Source organism: Malaya genurostris, chromosome 2 (genome assembly GCF_030247185.1).
Source record: "Malaya genurostris strain Urasoe2022 chromosome 2, Malgen_1.1, whole genome shotgun sequence".
NCBI classification, from domain to species: domain Eukaryota; kingdom Metazoa; phylum Arthropoda; class Insecta; order Diptera; family Culicidae; genus Malaya; species Malaya genurostris.
In genome coordinates, this window is record NC_080571.1 from 25,884,981 (window position 1) to 25,905,718 (window position 20,738).

Consider the following 20,738-nt stretch of genomic DNA (forward strand, 5'->3'; position numbering starts at 1 on the left):
ATATTAATTCAGTAAATAGCAGCTCAAAACTATAAAAACTAATGAAATTTAAGAAAAAAAAATCAGCTGAAGGAAGTTTTATATGGGAGTTGTGTAATAGAACTGAAAGAAACGTGTCCCCCCATTCGTAACCGAATGTTCGAAGTGAGCACACGCGTTTTTTAACAATCGACATCGGTAAGACGAAGGTGCCTATCACAGCAGAGGCTGTAGTATAGGCATTAAATAAAAGTGATAAAAAGTAGCATCCCCGCAAGTGAGTTCTGTCTGTGCACCGGTTTTGTATCGGTATCGACAGTAGACGCTATTGTGCTATCCTCGGGCAGCAGTTATTTCTATTGTTTGCTACCCGCATCGCAGCAGCCAAATCCTGAGTCAAGGTCACGCTGAAGCACAACGAAGGAGTGAAGGAGCAACTCACCTAACAGCTTACCGTGACATACTGTTAAGTATTTTCTCAAACTTTTTCTTTCAACTTTTACTATTCATATATTTTCTTTTCATTTTATTTCTTTCTTTTTCATTTCAAGTGCGGGAGACTTCTTTACTCCCGCACTTTAAATATGAATATTGATGACAGTGGGGGTGTCTCGGAGGAGGGCGAAGCTGAACGAATGAACGAAGAACATTTAGAGGCTGAGTTTGCTTCCGAGATGCCATCTACTCCTCCTATACCATCTCCCCCTCCGATACCATCTCCCCCTCCGATACCATCTCCCTCTCCGATGCCATTTCCCTCTCCGATGCCTCCATCTCCCTTTAAGATATTGCCTGCTCGCCAAAAAGTTTACCAAGACGATGGCTCGGGGGGTCCGTGGGTGGTATACTTCCGGCCCAAATTAAAGTCTCTCAGAGTTTTAAATATTGCTCGGGACCTGGAAAAACATTACTCGGCAATAAAAACAATAGATAAGGTTTCGCCAAACAAGTTACGCGTTGTTGTGTCCGACCTGAAGCAAGCAAACGGGATTGCTACCAACGAGTTGTTCACGAAGGAGTACCGCGTGTACGTCCCGTCTCATGTGGTGGAGATCGACGGTGTGGTCCGTGACGAAAGTCTGACAATCGAAGATCTGATGAAGGACGGGGTAGGCCGTTTCAAAAACCCCGACCTTCAACCAGTGAAAATTTTGGAGTGCAAGCAATTGCACTCCAAATCGATAGATGGTAAATTTTACCAATCGGACTCATTTCGCGTGACTTTTGCCGGATCTGCACTTCCAAATTATTTGGTAGTGAGTGGAGTTCGTCTACCTGTTCGGCTGTATGTACCGCGGGTAATGCATTGTACAAGCTGCAAACAGCTAGGTCATACGGCAACCTATTGTTGCAACAAACTGCGATGCGGCAAATGCGGAGAGGCCCATGAGGACGATCTCTGCAGAAGAGCAGTGGAAAAGTGTTGCTGCTGCGGGGAGAATCCTCATGATCTTTCGGTGTGCCCTACGTACATACAGCGTGCGGAGAAATTGAAGCGATCCGTGAAAGAACGTTCCAAACGTTCTTATGCGGAAATCTTAAAAAGAACCACTCCATCGACCCCTGAGAACCCGTTTGCAATCTTGCCAGTTGAAGAGGATACCTCTGACGACCCAGGCGAAGGACCTTCCTACACACAGGTTGAAGGAAGCAGGAAAAGACAAAATCTGGCTTCTCCCAGGCTTCCTCGTAAAGGCCTCAGACTGTCCTCTTCGTCACAAAAGAACCAAACGGAAACAAAAAGTGCTGACTCAAAACCGAAGCAAACACCTCCTGGGTTCAAAAAACTTAGGGATGATAAGGAGTACCCAGCACTTCCTGGGGCATCAAAAACCCCGAATGACCCCAAAGCACAACCAGAAAATCCAACAAACGCTGGATTATTGAAATTTTCTGATATCGTGGACTGGATATTAACAGCCTTCAATATTACTGATCCTCTGAAAAGCTTCCTAACTGCTCTACTGCCAACAGTAAGGACATTTTTAAAACAGTTGACTGAACAATGGCCCCTCCTTGCAGCGATCGTATCTTTTGATGGATAATTTACCACTGAGAATCGAAGATATGATCATTGTGCTTCAGTGGAATTGCAGAAGTATCATCCCAAAACTTGATTCTTTCAAACACTTAATACATACTCATAATTGCGATGTATTCTCCTTGAGTGAAACTTGGCTTACTTCTAACATCAACCTCGACTTCCATAATTTTAACATAATCCGCCTGGACCGAGAAGACTCTTATGGAGGGGTACTTTTAGGGATTAAAAAGTGCTATTCATTTTATCGTATTAACCTCCCCTCGACACCGGGAATTGAAGTTGTTGCTTGCCAAATTAATATTAAAGGCAAAGATCTATGTATAGCTTCTATCTACATTCCTCCCAGAGTCTCGATAGGGCATCGTCGGCTTGCAGACATCATAGAACTTCTTCCTTCACCGCGGCTGGTTTTAGGGGACTTTAACTCGCATGGTACAGGATGGGGCTGCTTATATGATGATAATCGTTCTTCGTTAATTCAAGATCTGTGTGACAACTTCAATTTGACAATTCTAAACACGGGAGAAATGACACGGAACCCTAGACCACCAGCACAACCAAGTGCGCTGGATTTATCCCTTTGCTCGACTTCGCTACAGTTAGATTGCAAGTGGAAGGTAATCTGTGATCCTCACGGTAGCGATCACTTGCCGATCATAGTTTCTATCACCAACCGTGGAAGACCATCGGAAACAATCAATGTTTCGTACGATTTCACACGAAACATTGATTGGAAACGTTACGCGAGCTCGATGTCTGAGAAACTGGAAACATCACAGGAGCTTCCTCCGGAGGAAGAGTATACATTTTTGGCTGGCTTGATTCTTGACACCGCAATTCAAGCTCAGACGAAACGAGTACCTAGCGCGCAAACTAGTATGCGTTCTCCCAACCCATGGTGGGACAAAGAGTGCTCAGAGCTGAAAACGAAAAAAGCTTCAGCCTTCATCTCGTTTAGAAGGAACGGAACTCCAGATAATTATCGGAAATACGCGGCGTTAGAATTTCAAATGAAAAGTCTGATTAAAGCTAAGAAACGCGGTTACTGGCGAAGGTTTGTTGACGGATTAACGAGAGAAACAGCAATGAGCACTCTTTGGAATACGGCCCGTCGCATGCGCAATCGAAATCACGCGAACGAAAGCGAGGAATATTCTAACCGCTGGATATTTGATTTCGCTAAGAAAGTATGTCCTGATTCTGTTCCGGAACAGAAGATATCCCGCGTCGCGACATTGAATACAAACGAAACACCGTTTTCGATGGTAGAGTTCTCACTTGCGCTCTTGTCGTGTAACAATAGAGCCCCGGGGTTAGACAGAATTAAATTCAACTTGTTGAAAAATCTGCCCGACTCTGCCAAAAGGCGCTTGTTGAATTTATTCAACAAGTTCCTCGAGGGTAATATTGTCCCACACGAATGGAGAGAAGTGAGAGTTATTACTATTCAAAAACCTGGAAAACCAGCCTCCGATCACAATTCGTATCGGCCGATTGCTATGCTTTCCTGTATTCGGAAATTGTTGGAGAAAATGATTCTCTTCCGTCTAGACAATTGGGTCGAAACAAATGGATTGCTTTCAGGTACACAATTTGGGTTCCGCAGGGGCAAAGGAACGAACGATTGTCTAGCGTTGCTCTCAACAGAAATTCAAATGGCATTTGCTCGTAAAGAACAAATGGCATCAGTTTTCCTCGACATCAAGGGGGCATTCGATTCAGTTTCCATTAACGTTCTATCTGAGAAGTTGCATCAGCATGGTCTTTCACCAGTTTTGAACAACTTTTTATATAATCTATTGTCCGAGAAACACATGCATTTTGAGCATGGTGATTTGACGACAAAGCGATTCAGTTACATGGGTCTTCCTCAGGGCTCATGCTTAAGCCCCCTTTTATACAACTTTTACGTAAATAATATTGATGAATGTATCAACACATCTTGCACGCTAAGACAACTTGCCGACGACAGTGTTGTGTCTATTATAGGACCCAAAGCTGCCGATCTCCAAGGACCATTGCAAGATACCCTCGACAACTTGTCGACATGGGCTTTTCAAATGGGTATCGAGTTCTCTACGGAGAAAACTGAGCTGGTTGTATTTTCAAGGAAGCGAGAACCTGCGCAATTACAGCTTCAACTAGGGGGTGAAACCATAGCTCAGGTTTTCACATTTAAATATCTCGGGGTCTGGTTCGATTCCAAAGGTACCTGGGGATGTCACATTAGGTATTTGAAACGAAAATGCCTACAGAGAATCAATTTCCTTCGTACAATAACCGGAACGTGGTGGGGCTCTCACCCAGGAGACCTGATCAGGTTGTACAAAACGACGATATTGTCAGTAATGGAATATGGATGTTTCTGTTTCCGCTCCGCTACGAATATTCATTTCATTAAACTGGAAAGAATTCAGTATCGTTGTTTACGTATTGCCTTGGGTTGCATGCAATCAACCCATACGATGAGTCTTGAAGTGCTGGCGGGCGTCTTACCGTTGAAAAACAGGTTCTGGGATCTCTCATATCGACTGCTAATCCGATGCGACATTTTGAATCCGATGGTGATAGAAAACTTTGAAAAGCTCGTCGAGCTTAATTCACAAACCCGTTTTATGTCCTTGTATTTTGACTACATGGCTCAGAATATAAATCCTTCTTCGTTTGTTCCCAATCGTGTTCATTTTGTGGATACTTCTAATTCTACTGTGTTCTTCGACACATCCATGAAAGAAGAAATTCGTGGAATCCCGGATCCTGTACGCCCTCAAGAGATCCCAAAAATTTTTAATAATAAATTTAAAGAAGTCGACTGTAATAAAATGTTTTACACTGACGGATCATATCTAGACGGGTCCACTGGCTTCGGTATATTCAATGTAAATTTCACCGCTTCCTATAAACTCAGTGATCCAGCTTCAGTTTACGTCGCAGAACTAGCTGCAATTCAGTATACCCTTGAGATCATTGACACTCTGCCCACAGATCACTACTTCATTGTATCGGACAGTCTCAGTTCCATTGAGGCTCTCCGTTCAGTGAAGCCTGGAAAGCACTCACCGTATTTCCTGGGGAAAATACGGGAACAATTGAGTGCTTTATCTGCAAAATCATACCAGATTACCTTGGTTTGGGTCCCCTCACATTGTTCCATACGGGGCAATGAGAGGGCGGACTCGTTAGCCAAGGTGGGCGCACTAGAAGGTGATATCTATGAAAGACCAATCTGCTTCAATGAATTTTTCAGTTGCTGTCGTCAGAAAACTCTAGCTAGCTGGCAGAATACATGGAATAGTGGAACTCTGGGACGATGGTTACACTCAATAATCCCACAGGTATCGACGAAAGCTTGGTTCCGGGGGTTGGACGTGAGCCGAGACTTTATTCGTGTAATGTCAAGGCTCATGTCTAATCATTATATGTTCAGCGCGCATCTCCGTCGTGTGGGGCTCGCTGAGAGTGGTGTCTGCGTTTGCGGTGAGGGTTATCATGACATCGAACATGTTGTTTGGACATGTGTCGAGTATTGTGATGCCAGGTCCCAACTCATAGGTTCCCTTCGGGCCCGAGGTATACCACCCTTCGTACCAGTCCGCGACGTCTTGGCAACTCGAAATCTTCCTTATATGACTCTCATCTATAACTTCTTGAAAACTATCAATGCTCAAATTTAGTGCTCTCCCTATCTCTTTCTCGTCTACAGCTCTACCGCACTCTTCTTTACGTTGCTGGAAGTATGGCCTGTGTAAACGATGCTTCGGAGCATGCACCTGCCTTGAACTGACTGAGTTGCTGGAAGCTATCCAAAAACGTCACATCAACGTCAGAACACACCAACGAAGCATCCCAATCCAGAATAATCTCTTCATTGCTACAAGCTGAAAAACATGAAGATTCATCGAACGCAAAATGTGTCTAAAAGATGTATGCCACAAACCAATGATGTATTCAAATTTCAATTCAATACTGTGTAGGTCCCACCCTCCCTATGTCCCCTTACTAACTGGGGAGTATGCCGCCCCGTAATACGGCATCCCTTTCTCTCTCCCTAACAACAAGACAATCGGCCACGTTAAGCTAAAGCAAATGAGCCTAATAAAAATTTTATTTGAAAAAAAAAAAAAAAAAAAAAAAACGTGTCCCCAGCCAGCCGTTTTAGGCTTGATGCCAGATATTTCCATAAAAAATCTGTATTGCTTTGAAAAAAAATTTGTATTCACTATTAAAGTGAATTTTTTTTATAAAGAAATAAACTAGAAATGATGTTGAAAATACGTTATTCCAACATTTCATGGACTCATAATAAGAAACTCAATTAGCGTTTCTCCTATTCATATCTCACTCTATAACAACGACATAGAAAGTTTGTAATATTTCATCAACAGAACATAATTTGAATTAGAATGCATGAATTTCTAATGTTTTCTAATGAGCTTGAGAAAACTGAAACTGACCCAGGGCAGTTTCATCAAACAAAAAATTTTCACGAAACTGTGTTGATTTCGCAGTTAGCAACGAGGGTTTGAGCAAACCTGATATAAAAACCAGGTTCGAAACTGACTCGATTTTCAGTTCAACAACGTTAAAACTAGGTTCGAAACTAGCTACAAACGAACGGTTTGACAGCAGTGAGGGTGGTTTGTCATCAAGCGGAAGCGACATAAGATTGAATGGTTAATGTCGTTCAGTGTGAAGAACGGTCGCAGTAGGCGTGAAAAAAGTCCACTCCCGTCAAAATGTTTCAAAACAACCTTTTCTCATTTCAATAGAAAATGTAATAAAAGGAAGCTTTTGTGATTATGAGTTCTATGCTAAGCAGAAGTGAATTTTAATTTATTTTGTTGTGAATACGACTTTCTTTACTATGGGGCGCCTTTTCAAAATTTACCCTCTGAGAGAGTGATAAGATTTCGTGAATATCTCTTGTTGTATCTAACGAATCAACATAATTTTTGCTACACGCCATCGGAAATATGATCACAATTTTATGATAAAATTATCAGTTGTGTGACATAATCACAAATAATTCAAAATTAAACTTTTCTGAAATGTTTGGTATAAACGAGTATCAAAGAGGATAATTCACAAGGCGCGTTTGCCTTTCTCGTATTTTGAAAGCTTATGGCTCAGTGATCTGTGAAAGAATTTATATAATCTAACTACCAATAGAATCAAAAATTTTCAACTTAAACGTGTATAGCAACATCATTGAAGTATTTCAATAGTACACTATTGCAAAACCTGTCTCATTTGACCCATGTCAACACCAGCCAATCAGAACGAGTTCTGAGGAAGAGAACAAAATATCTGCTGCTGTACAACAAATCGTTCGAGAAAAATGTTCCAAACAGTGCTTAATATCGTAGTGAGTTCCACAATTTGATCTTTCTGAAAGGCAGGAATGAATCCCGTACAGCATCCTGATAGTTTCTTTCAATGAAATGCAAATCCAAAATGAAATAATCGACATTAAAATTCTATATGCCACTATTTTTATAGCCGTTAGGATCGCCCATTAGTGAAAAAGCTACAAACGAAATCACGTGAAAAGAAACATCTTAACAAAAATTGATTCAGTTTGGATTCTATCGCCACTGCGAGCAGTTGTATTGTGTGCCGTTTGCAAAGCTAGTTTCGCTTCCGACAAGAGTGATTACGTCACAGCTGCCATTTGTTTGCATTGGCGAAAAAACAACGAAAAGAGGACAACGGTGGGGAGCATCACACAAAATCAGGTAAAAGTTTTCTAAAGAACTATTAGGATTTCTTGCTCGCAAATCGAAGGTAAATATGCTTAGTTTAGTGCAAATCTAGAACATTTTGATTAGATTTGTGCACTTTTAGCTGTGTGAAATTCACAGTAATCGAGATCAAGTGAAGCCTTCTTTGTTTTTGCGAAAAATGTTAAAAAAGGGAATGCTTGCATAATTCATGGTCCTTAGCACGGAAGTCGCTCCAAAGACAAAAGTAATTATTTTGATGAACTTGATGTCATTATGAACATCACGCCACCAACATTTCGTTGAAAAAATGAGTTTTTTCCACTACAGTGATCACTTCACTATGCGTGATACTGGTAATAGGGAAAATCAAGTGAAGTGACATGTAAGTGAAGTGAATGTGTAAGTGGAAGTGAGAACGGTAATAAGGGCCCATACAATTGATCAACTAATTGATATTCGGAAGTGTTAAGGAACATGTCAGTTGTTTTCGTATTCACGACATCCAGTTATGTCTCTAACATTACCCACCCACCTTTTTCGTGTGGAGACGTGTAATTTGAATTATGAAACCTATGCTGTATTCATGAAGCTGGTTCATGAAGTGTTATCACCATTACCGGTTTTCTGCATGTTAAATTGGTAATTACATTGAACTAGTGATCATGGAGATTGGACTACCGAACAGTGTAGTTGGACATACATTAGCATAACCTTTTCAATTTTTGCATTTTCGCTCTAAATGACGGTTCCGGAACCGGAAGTGAGATTCAAACCAAAGTCTATTTCTATAGACATTGACACTTTTATTTGAATCTACGTTCGTGAAAATTGACTCAGTAGTTTCTGAGAAAATGAAGAGAGCTCCGTTTTTTGAGTTTTTGACCACTATTTTCAGCACCGGGAGCTGGTGGTTGCGAGCTCACTTAGTCCGCGTCCCTTGTTGCTATTTTTTCAAATAGCACGTTTTAAATTTCTTAAATTAAATAATAAATTAGGTTGTAGTTAATTACATTGTAATATATTATATTATATTTTATTATGTTATATTATATTGTATTATATTATATTCCATTATATTACATTATATTATATTACATTATATTATAATATTTAAATACAATTATATTATATTATATTATATTATATCACATTATATCATACAGTATTACATTGTATTATATTAAAATAAAACATTTATCAAGAGGACATAATGGGAGGAAGCATCAGGGCCTTTAGATGAAATTCGGTAAAGATATATGAGGTTGTAAGACCTTTCATTTGAACCCAAACTTGTGAAATTTGGACGAGCGGTCTCTGACAAAATCTAAGGCAATTTTGATGTGGAACACAACTTTATTTTCTATATAGGAAGACAAATCAGAAACTCAAGGAAAAATACACGTTTCAAACACTTACAGCTCAGCCAATTTTGCATCAATTATTATTATTATTTCATTATTTCTAAGTATCGATTTGAATGTATCAAGCCACGTATTTTAAATTATAAATTATTGAAATTTTGATTAGTAGCGAGCAGTGTCCTATTTTGTCTGCTAAAAATCTCCGGCATACCGGATTTCCCTACCATAGACGACGGTTTTGAAGGAGTGAGCGATATGTCAATCGGAAAGCATCGCTCTGATTGGTCAATCGATGCAAAAGCGAAGCTGTTGGAAGGACGCGAATCTATAAATAGAAGCGAAATTATAGCTAACGTTTCAGTCCTACGCGTAGCATGCTAGAGGTTGGTTGTTGCTAGGCAGCAAGACAGAAAGTGCCATAAAACGATTTGAAGCTTTAATTGGTATGCTCTGATCTTGTGCCATGCAAGCTCGGATGAAATTACATGTTATGTCGTTTCGCCTGAGAAATTGACAACTACCCCAGGGTAAACTTTGAGTGCTTAAGATTAATTTCTAATTTATATAAGATGAAGTCGATTGATAATGAGAAAACGTTTATCGCTTCATCCGAAACCGCAGAATGGTAGAGAAACTTAACGCTATAAAAATAACTGCTTGCATACAAAACTTGAACACAAGCTTGGCGAAGAGAAGCTCAAAATCGTATCGCAAGTATGTACAAAGATATAATTGCATACATTTGGGATATTGGTGTAATTTCGTCGGCTCGGTTGTTCGGTGTTGGTTGCTAATCAAGATCATTCTAAGCAGACTCTCGCGAAATTGCGGATTCCAAAGTGTGACGATTGATTGAACTGTTTGATTGGAGATTATTAGAAATTTTGGTTGCCTTGTTCCACATCAATGGCTCGAACAACCCCATGGGGCTGATCCTTGTAGTTTTTTAGTTAATTTTACACATTTTACCCCGTAACTCCGGAACCGGATGTCGGATCCAGATGAATTTCGATTGGAACATATGGGATTATAGGGCCTTTAATTTGAATTTAAATTGAAGAAAATTGGTTGAGCGGTCTCTGAGAAAATTGAGTGCACTTTTTCTTTATTTTTTGTTGTTCATTTTACCCCGTTACTCCTGAACCGAATATTCGATCCGGGTAAAATTCGATAGGAACCCATGGGACCAAGAGACCTTCCATTTGAATCTATGTTTGAAGAATCGTTTCAGCCATCTCCTAGAAAATCGAGTGCACATTTTTGTTACATGAACACACACAGACATTTTGCGTACCCAACGAACTGAGTCGACCCTCCGGACCTCGGTTGAAAAGTTAGTTTTCACAGTGATTGCAGTCTTTCTGTATGAGAAAGGCAAAAAAGGTCATTCCTTAAATGACTTATATAATAACAAATTGTAAATAGCAATAACTTTACGTCTGTCTAACGGGTTATGTTGAATTGCAGGTTGCATAACAATTCAACATAAACTGCTATGAACTGACGAGTCTAAGACGAAACGTAAAGATAATGAAAACTCATAAATTATTTTTTTGCCCTTCTCATACAGAAAGGTTATTCAATCACTGTGAAAATCGACTTTTGAACCGAGGCTCGGAGGGCCGAGTGCCATATACCATTCGACTTAGTTCGTCGAGTACGCAAAATGACTGTGAAAATAGGAGACAACGTCACTTCACCATCCATTGCGAGCTCCGGAGTTCCACAAGGAAGCCATCTGGGATCGTTCATATTCTTATTATACCTCAACGACTTGACGATTTTTCGTTGAAATGCATGAAGCTATCATTTGCCGATGATTTCAAATTGTTCCATCTCATCAAGGATTCTGAAGATCCCACTTTCTTACAAACCCAGTTAGATGTATTCTATAACTGGTGCAACGTTAACAACGTTAAATATGGTACAAAACGCCTCAAAATGTTCCGTCATCTCTTTCTCTCGCAAACGAAACACGATCACGTATGACTACTCTATTTCGACAGCGGTCTTGGAACGGGTTTCATCAATCGTGTTGAAGTCAATTAAGGAGTGTTTTCAGATTCTAAGCTCAATTTCAGAGAATATATTGAGTATATTATATCTAAAGCTTCTAAGATGCTAGAACTTATGTTCCGCATTTCAAAAAACTTCAACAACGTATATTGCCTCCTGAAATCGCTTTATTGCGCTTTAGTCCGCACTACACTTGAGTGCGCTGTCGTTGTTTGGGCACCATATTATCGTACCGATAAGCTGCGAAAAGAAGCTGAGAAGATGAGAGGATGCAGCCAACCTTCCAAGCTGCGAAAATCGTTGTAGGCCCATCCACCTTGATTTGTTATCATTTTGCCGGGATACTTCCAAAGCCGTTTTTATTATTATTTTCAAAATTTTTCGCCAGCCAGTTTTCCTTATGAATTGAGAGTTACATTATAGATATTTACAGAAGATAGTATAATAGATTAGTTTACGATAACGTGTAATATGTATCATTTGGATAAATGTAATCTGTTGGTACAAAAAATGGGAAGGTTTTATGCCTGATGGAGAAGGAAAAAATAGCATCTCAGCTCCACTGGGCTTTTCCCTTGCTCCTAAATAAATAAATAAATAAACAGGCTATTACTGAATCTTAAAAACTGAGGGGCGAATCAAAACACCTCTGACCTCTAAGCTAGTAGAAAAATTATCTAGAATTAGATGCAGTTTACACGAATATAAGAGCAAATAACCTTCTTGTTAATCTTTTCGACCTATATCTGGCTAAAAAGTCTTTCAATAATTTACCTACATTCTGGGTTCAGTGCAGTTTTGTTGGATTCTTAGAATAATGCACCCAGGATCAAATAAAAGTGCACAACCTCAGAATCTAGATAAATTACTAAGATACTTTATAATCACGTATAGGTTAATAAGATGAACAAGATGGTGATTTGTATTTGTATTGGTCAGTTAATTTAATCAAATTCTAGATTATTTTCCTACTAACTTTCGCAGTACCACAATAGTATTTATTTCTAGGTCCTTCAAGTTTACCGTTTTAGTAATCTTGAGTTTATCTTTGATAATATCAATGTGCAATCCGTGCAAACCATCGTCACAACGCAACGCAACGCAACATCGTTATGATTCAGTGAAATCTGTATTCAATTAAGGAAATCTGTATGAAACCTGTATTATGTATGAAATCCGTATGTGCATGTAAAAAACCTGTATAAATGATAACTCTGTTCAAGTTAAACGCTGCTGGGGCTGCCAGTTTTTATTGTTATAATTTCCAGATTACAGTTTTAAAAAAATATGCATCTAGAACTCGAACACTCCTGGGCATGCCCTAGAGGCCCACATTCGTAATCACTTTTACGGACGGTTTTTTGTCAATCTGAGTCGAAACCGAATTAAACGCTGTCAAACCATACGAAATTTGTAACGAAGTTCATGACGATTCATAGATGGATTCGCGAATCTCTAGTTGTAATCGGTAGTTGCACTTGAGGAGCCAGAATCCAGTTAGAAATTGTAATGAATTTCTTATCAAATTTCGGACGATTTATTTCGGTATAAGACCATTACGATTCAGATTGACAAAAAACTGTCCGGAAAACTGAATGTGTATGGGCGTACTTCACAATCAGTACTCATCATTGCTTAAAGCAGCCCAAATTTATCTGCCATCTCCGCCTAGCAGTTCAACTTAAGATAAGCTAAGCAGACGCAAAGTTTACACTATTCACTCGATGCAATATCCTAAAAGTCGTCACATAAATTGTGTTAGCTTTGCGTTTGCTTAGCAGTTTAAATCGAACTGCTAGACGAAGATGGCAGTTCAACAGTAATGTTGAGCGGCAAAACGGCAAGAAAATTGATCTACAAAAGTGATAAAAATTATTCTGCTAGAGTACAGCAAGTTAGTTTTATTCCAACGCCGTAAAGAATATTTAGTGAGAAATCCGAAAAGTCCTTTCATTTGATTCAACTGTTTATTGTTGTTCTATCCCGTTTCACCGAACGTCATTTAAATTGCCACCAACAGTTGTTAGTCATTAGGTCATTTGACAATGTCACTAATCCTGCATCGTTCTGAACTGATATTGAAACATGTAAATATTCTCTGTTTTGACCAGTGTTTCCGTGGAGAGCAAAAATATAAAGCAGGAAGTTGGTATTTGTGCGATAGACACCGATTATGTACTGCAGAGATTTGCGTTTCTTTTTGTTTTTGGTTTTGAATGTGTGGTGCTGATTAGTAGTATTTCACAGACCGGTTTTCGTATGTTCGAACAGCAATCTTGAACGATTCTTGGTATCAGTATAGTCGCGCTAAGGAATTATCCTATTCAGTGTAGAAACAGAATGTCAAGTTCCACTTCAGAATGAAGTACTCTAAACAGTTTAGAGTGCTGTATTGGTAGCGCGTTTTAACAAATTGCATAAGAATGCTGATGCGGAATGGTTTCCTGCATATAATCTAGAACGCTGTATGATTACTAAAAAATAAGAATACAAACCTCTACAAATTGGAAGTATAAGGAGTAGAATTATTAACCCTTATTCTGAATAACGACGTATTGAATTTTGTGATCGTAGTTCATTTGTATTCCCAATAACGCTAGCAAAATCAAAGGTAGCTAGGATTCGGTCGAAAAAATGCGCAGCTATTTGGAATAAGGGTGAATGTTCTCATTCAATTGCGGTTTATTTATGTCGCATTTTTTCTGTGTAGCACTACTCCAACGCTGCACCGAATACATAGATTCGTATGTTGATGTATTAAAACATTCTGCTTTGCCCTAGTGTATGAAACAAAAACAAAACGTCCGGTGACTAATAATGATAACCCCGTTATCTCTGTGAATTATTATACCGTTAATTTTGTTCTATTTTTGATGACTTTGCTTGATTTGACAGATATTTTCGAGAAGAGCCACCAGTCCGAAACAAAAAAAAAATCTCACCTGGGAAATCGCGTCCGCTAGCAGAACCGGAGTCTCTGGAGCACTCTTCCTGGCACCGCCCCGTTGATATCCAGAACGGCTGAAGACGTACAGCGTTACCACTACGATTGGAAATAAAGTATTAAGCACATTCCGCACCGGATGCCGCCGCTTCTCCTTCCAAGCTTTGATAAGAAATATTTCTATCAGGCTAGTTCCTTGCGTCATTTGAATCGAAGTTTTTTTTTCAGATACAGTTTCACCACTTAACTTTTTAGGGCACGGCAGAACATCATCAATTGTCACACTCTTTGGTATAGATTTTTTTTTTGCTATGGTGATAAAAAGCTCATAATAAAGACTACACATATGTTTTTTTTTCGAAAAGAACGCATCATGACTACATATTCGGGAAATAAAGTCACTATCGAATGAGTTGAATGAGTATGGTAAAAAAAAATTACAATTTCTATCTCTCTCTCTCTCTCTCTGATGGCTCAGACCTACTGGTTCATATTAAATTTCTATCAGGTCTTAGCAATTTCTACGCGATGTGTTTGACGTGTTAGCCAGAGTTGCCAACTTTCACGAGAATGAGTAATACCATTACTACCAAGTAATGCCACTTTTAATGAACGTATGGAGGCAGTTACGATAAAATATCCATACAAAGTTGGAATGTCATTACCTAGCAATCATTAAAAATGACACCGCTGTTACAAAATCAGCTGTTTTTCAAAGAAGGACGAATCTTACAAAAGTAAACAAATCGAGTTTCTCTCTCCTACCAATAAATTCTTCAAAATCCTACAATTTTGGCTAAAAAATCGGATTCTACAAAAATCTCAATCTTAGTAATACAAAGAACTATAAAGGGCGAAACTGTCATTCCATTTGTTTACGAAAGTTTCGCCCTCCGTGTTCCATGCAAACAAACAGGGCGATACTTCAATTCCTAATAAGGAAGGGCGAAACTATTTGTTTTCTTTATTTTTGATAGTTTCCGAACCTTTTACTACTGGAAATAATAAATGAGACGATAAAATTACCCGAATATTTATCTTCGTCACGAAAACCAACTAATTTCACAAAAAATGCGCAAGGGCGTAACTTCATCATTCACACAGGAAGCATAAAAGTAAACAAATCGAAAAAGGGCGAAACTCTTTTTATGTTGATTTATTCAGTAGATATAGAAGGAAAGTGGTAAAATTTGCATACTTTTTAAAGATAAACGAACAGATCATCGACTAATCAAAAATTGATCTGAGAATAGACGATGATTTCTAAATACGATTTGAAACCAAAGTTGAAACATTCATCGATGTTTTTCTCCATTTGCTGTCAATGTTAGATTCGCCGTTCTTTGGAAAACAGCTGAAATAAATTCTCTTTGTTCACTCTCTCTTTCGATTATTGTGATGTGTTTAAAAAGAATTTCTTGGATTTCACAGAACGGCTTGAAAGTCGAAAGTTTCGGGCATCATTCTATGCAAAGAGTTAAGTGATAAACGCGTAAACCGCTTGGTAATTAATAGAAGAGAAAGTAAACAAAGAGAAACTGTCACTTGCTGTTACGGCCTTCCGAAAAATCAACCGAGAAATGTCTTGAATCTACGATGCTCGAAGTTACCGACAACAGTTAAAATAGTCGAGCAAAATATTTATCAAATCTGTATAAAATCTTCAAAACGATGAATGTAACAATGAGAGATTCTCTTTGTTTACTTTCTCTTTCAATTATTATGATACTTTTAGCAATCCTTCCCTCCAATTATTTACCGATACTAATAACAAAAGCTATCATCTTTTAATCTGCACTGAAGGAATTACCGAGAAAAACCGGGATATTTTGCAATAATCGAAAGAGAAAGTAAACAAAGAGAATTTCTTATTGTCACATTCGTCGTTTTCAACATTTCATACAGAATTTATTCGAATATTCAGTGAACAGCAACTACCTGCCAACATCCTCTAGGAAGATAAATTGTCGACGAACCATTGCAAGTACAGTATAAACTTCCTCACTAGACGAATAATAAATCTTTCCTTTTCCTTTTACTCTTTGTTGACGACTAACTCTCAGGCTCTGAAATTAGTAACGAAATCGTAAAAGCTTATCAACTTTTGTAAACAGAACGGTATTAACTTATTGGTATGATGAATTCAGTACTGTATTAGTGCTGCTCATGAAACTACAATTTCTCAGAAACCGAGAAAAGTTTCGAGTTTTTGGAAATTTTGATAACGACTGTTTCAAGTACCCAGATTTGTTTTTCAAGCATAACGAAACTCGAATGAGCGCCTAAGGAATGAGAGTATTTTCAAATACAATAAATAAGCCTACTAAGGGCTCAAACCATTATTTATTTTCAAGCTAAACAAATGACATCTTGCAAGGATAATTTAAAAGGGCACCTTAGGAATGATTCCAGGGCGCAGAATCACGGTAGAAGAATTGAGAAAGGCGCCCATATAATTGCTCCCCGGGTGCAGGGTGAAAGTATTCCTCAATATGGATCACTCTTGCGATTCACGAGGTGCATCACAGTAACAATGCGGTGGCAAAAAAGGTTACTAATACACGTATGACATCTTTTTCAATCAGTACACTGAATTGAACAACCCTAAATATATCAAACATTTCTCCATATGCATTGTACGAAAAAATACTATACATACGGTGTAAGATACTATCATTTTCAAAAATTTCGCCAACATTTCCTAAAAAGTATAACAATTTTTGATTTTAGAAATCAATCCACATGTATTCAGAGGGATGATGATGATGATGATGCGTGATTCTAGAGGTATGAATACACAATATCAGATCGTTTTATTTTCAGAACCACTTCATCACTTCATGCCACAATTTCTCACAAGCGGGAAAGAGCGAAGAGATACCAAATAAGGCACTTTCGAGCTAGAGATGAGCAATTCGCTCCTGAGCTGTTCCAATGAATCGAATCATAAAAGTGAGCTGACTGCTTACAGCTCTTTTTTAAAGAACCGCAGCTCACCAGCTCACTCATTTGCTACCCAGAGCCGCATTGTGAAGAGGGGAATAAGCTACGAGCTGAACGGATCTTCGGCTCTTGAAGAGCGAGCTCTAAACGAGAAAAAATGTTTGCTCCCAGTTTCGTTGTTTCTAACATGCCTGCATTTGTCCTTCTTTAACGGATTAAATGAGACATTATCAGTAAGAAATCTCACCTCTCACGGCGCAAGAAAAACGGGTCACAAAATTAACCATCAGTTCAATCTAAATGAGCTGATATATCGAATCGATTCATTTTGGTGAGCTGATCGGTTCGGAGCTGCTCACCAATATGAGCTGTTTTGCACACCTCTATTTCGAGCTAACACCTTCCCGACAGGGTGAAAAAGAGCATTGGACATTTATTATATTTCAATCATAGAGGCTTTAACCATAGAGTCATTCGCCTCTAAGAGCCAGACAAACTATCTCCCCTAAGTATAAGGCATTCATCGTGCTTCTTTCTTTAGTATATCTACAGTCTTTTGTTCTAGCGATACACAATGTAAGCTTTGAACTTGCTCAAAAAGCAATCAAAAGCTTTCGTGTACGATGCTTGGATTTACTGGCTATCAGCGATGCGCAATGTTAAATAAAATCTGTTCATTTCGGAAGACAAAGTTTGGTAAAATCTGTCTACAAATATATCAACTAAAAAGTACCATTTGTTTCTTCGTGCTTCGTCTTAGACTCGTCAGTACATTGAATTCCTTCTAATTACACTGTGGTGCAATGTTTTTCTTGGAACACATGTTCGTTTTTCCGATTTGTTGCACGATTGTAAACCATTTATTTGAAGTGAGGCTAAGAAAACCAGTCATCTGATACCGGTAAGCTAACACCAGCCATTTGAAAGTACACCGATTAGGTTGGGCCCCTCGTGTTTCGGGCCCCGAATACTGCGATGTTTTAATACTCATTGCGACTCTCAAATTGTGAAAATTACTTCCGACAAGTTATTCACCCCTATTCTGTATTTCGATCGAATCAGATTTTATCGAACGAATGTAAAAATTTGTATTCTGTAATTCGATCGAGTGATGCTTTTATATGGAAAACTCGAACTCGATCGAGCTACAGAATGCAAAATTCGACGAATTCGATCGAAACGATCCGATTCGAACGAAATACAGAATCGGGGTCATTGTGAGAGAATCGACCTAAAAATCTCTAATTTTCGAGCAAGTTAACCGTAAAACCGTAAAACGATTGCATTACTAATTGTTTATTTACGTTGCAATCAGCTGATTTTGAAGTTCCGATTTTGATCTCACCAAGATGGTGTCGTGATCAGAGATGCCATTTATACAGATTTATCTGTTTTATACAGATTTTTACATGCTCATACAGATTCAATATAGAGTACATATTTTATACAGATTTCTTCAATTTAATACAGATTTATACAGATCTCACTCTGATCTGTCTGAGCTATGTTTAAGTATTTGATTCCAGTGATGAGATAAAAGTCTTTCAATCAACGGACAAATCACAAATGAATATGTAAATCTGTTGTGAGATCCATTTATATTGTATGTTGAAACCAATTTGAACTGATATTCAAGAAAGTAATGGCCTCATGAAACTTTACTGTCAAACTGAGAGTTGTATGACCCGACTTGACGTTGCGTATTGTGCGTTGAAATTCCATGTCAAATTATGAAGTCAACAATTTGCAACTAGATAATTATATGGAATTACAATTCAATTGTTCTGGATAAAAAAAACTATGAAGTTTCGTCGTTGAATATTCTTGTTAGCGCGGCAATGACTGATCAAATCTACCATCCTATAACCACAATCTATTGGAATAACATCATTTTGTTGTAAGAATTTGATTTTATTAGTGAATACAGATTAATACAGATTTTTTATACGAAGCAATACAGATTTTCTCATTCAGTAATAGCCGTTCAACCGAGAAGGTTGTGTATAGAAGCGTACAGTTTAATAACGCTGGTTGGTTTACACGCGTTAAATACGACAACGGTTGAACTACAGGTAGAAACCTGTTGGCAGCAGCCGTTAAAACGTATAGTCGTGCTGCATAAGAGAGCCCTAGTGCTGGGCCAAGCTGGTGAAGGAAACAACAAAGGGCGTTTCCCAAACTCTACCCAGGCCGCAATATACAGCCACAAGTGCTGAGCAGGAGAGTGCAAAGGCACATCGAAGAGGAAGAGTGCAAAGGCACATAGAAGCAGGAGAGTGCAAAGGCACACCGGTGCGAAGGCACTCCGGTGCAGAAGCATATCGGTGCGGAGCACTAGGAAGAAGGAGACAAGACAACTCGGTCTTTCCACTGCCATACAACACGCAGGTATACACCGGTGACCTGCGCTGGTTACAGCTGGCGAAGACGAAAGCAAATCGGAATTCGAGTGGTGCTGGATGTCAGGTAGCAGTAGCATCACATCATATTCTATCGCTACAGTGAGCTTCAGCATTGCATCAACGTCCAGATACATCCAACAAGAACATCTAGAGCAACGAGGATCTACACGGCAGTGCAACGGAGATAGACAACAATTTCAAGGTAGAAGTTTTTTCTTTTCCTTTTGATTGAATACTGTGTAGTGTTGGTTTCAAATTTTATTTTAAAGTTTAGTTAAAAATATTAATGTAATGGATGAATCCATGGACGTAAATCCTAGCATGAATCCTATACCCCCACGAACGAAAAAATATCAGGAGAGCTCTTCTGGGCCTTGGATAGTCTTTTTTAGACGTATATCAAAGCCATTAAACATTTTTCAAATTAATAAAGGTTTGACATCACGATACTCTTCAATCAAAGAGATCATAAAAGTAAATAACGATAAAATTCGTGTTGTGGTAAATAATTTGAAACACGCGAATGATATTGTCTCTTCGGAACATTTCAATAAAGAGTATAAAGTTTACATACCCTCCAAAGATGTCGAAATTGACGGTGTTGTTACCGAAGCGAGTCTTTCGGTAGATGATTTACTCAAGCATGGTGTTGGTCGTTTCAAGAACTCTATGCTTGAGGGTGTGAAAATACTGGAGTGCAAACAACTGTACTCAGTAGTTCATGAAGAGGAAAAAAAAGTTTATCGCCCATCAGACTCGTTTCGAGTGACATTTGCCGGGTCTGCGTTGCCGTCCCATGTCTATGTCGATAAAATTCGCCTCCCTGTTCGGCTTTTTGTTCCAAATGTAATGAATTGTACGAACTGCAAAAAATTCGGCCACACAGCTACTTACTGTAGTAATAAACCAAAATGTATTAAGTGTGAAGGGCCTCATAAAGATAATGATTGCAACAAGGAAATTGAAAAATGTATTTATTGTGGGAATAGTCCTCATGATGATATTTCAGTATGCACTGCATTTAAAGTGCACAAAGACAAAATTAAGCTTTCTTTAAAAGCACGGTCTAAGCGCACATATGCAGAAATGCTTAAAATGGTCATTGATGTCCCCCCTTTGGAAACCGAAAACGGGTTTTCAAATCTAGAGGAACCAGAGGACTCTGACTCTGACGAAAATAGTGAAGGTAATTCGTTTATCACTACCCAAGGGTCAGTTAAGAGAAAGAAGTCTTCCTCCAAATTACCAAAAAAGACACCTAAAATTTCATCTTCAAAAAAAGATCCCCGTGTTAAACAAAAAAAGTCAAAACCAAAGACTGTGCCT

General features: G+C 38.7%; 1 protein-coding gene and 1 long non-coding RNA gene across 3 annotated transcripts in view; one reads left to right on the forward strand and one right to left on the reverse strand.

Annotated features, from left to right (window-relative positions):
* LOC131432769 (ATP-binding cassette sub-family A member 2) overlaps nt 1-16,111 on the reverse strand; it is a 103,175-nt gene extending 87,064 nt beyond the window's left edge. The window contains exons 1-2 of one of the 2 annotated variants that reach the window (XM_058599275.1): nt 16,006-16,111; nt 14,066-14,376 (exon numbers count right to left, since the gene is read on the reverse strand). In XM_058599275.1, coding sequence (XP_058455258.1) covers nt 14,066-14,376; nt 16,006-16,015 — 321 coding nt within the window. In that variant the 5' untranslated portion in view covers nt 16,016-16,111. Of the gene's footprint in view, nt 1-14,065; nt 14,588-16,005 lie in introns of those variants that run through there. The other variant, XM_058599274.1, reaches the window with a different exon arrangement.
* LOC131432770 (uncharacterized) lies at nt 13,595-14,408 on the forward strand. Its single transcript, XR_009229962.1, has 2 exons — nt 13,595-13,960; nt 14,019-14,408. It is a non-coding gene; the product is annotated as an uncharacterized LOC131432770 (long non-coding RNA).
* Nucleotides 16,112-20,738: the final 4,627 nt, after the last annotated feature.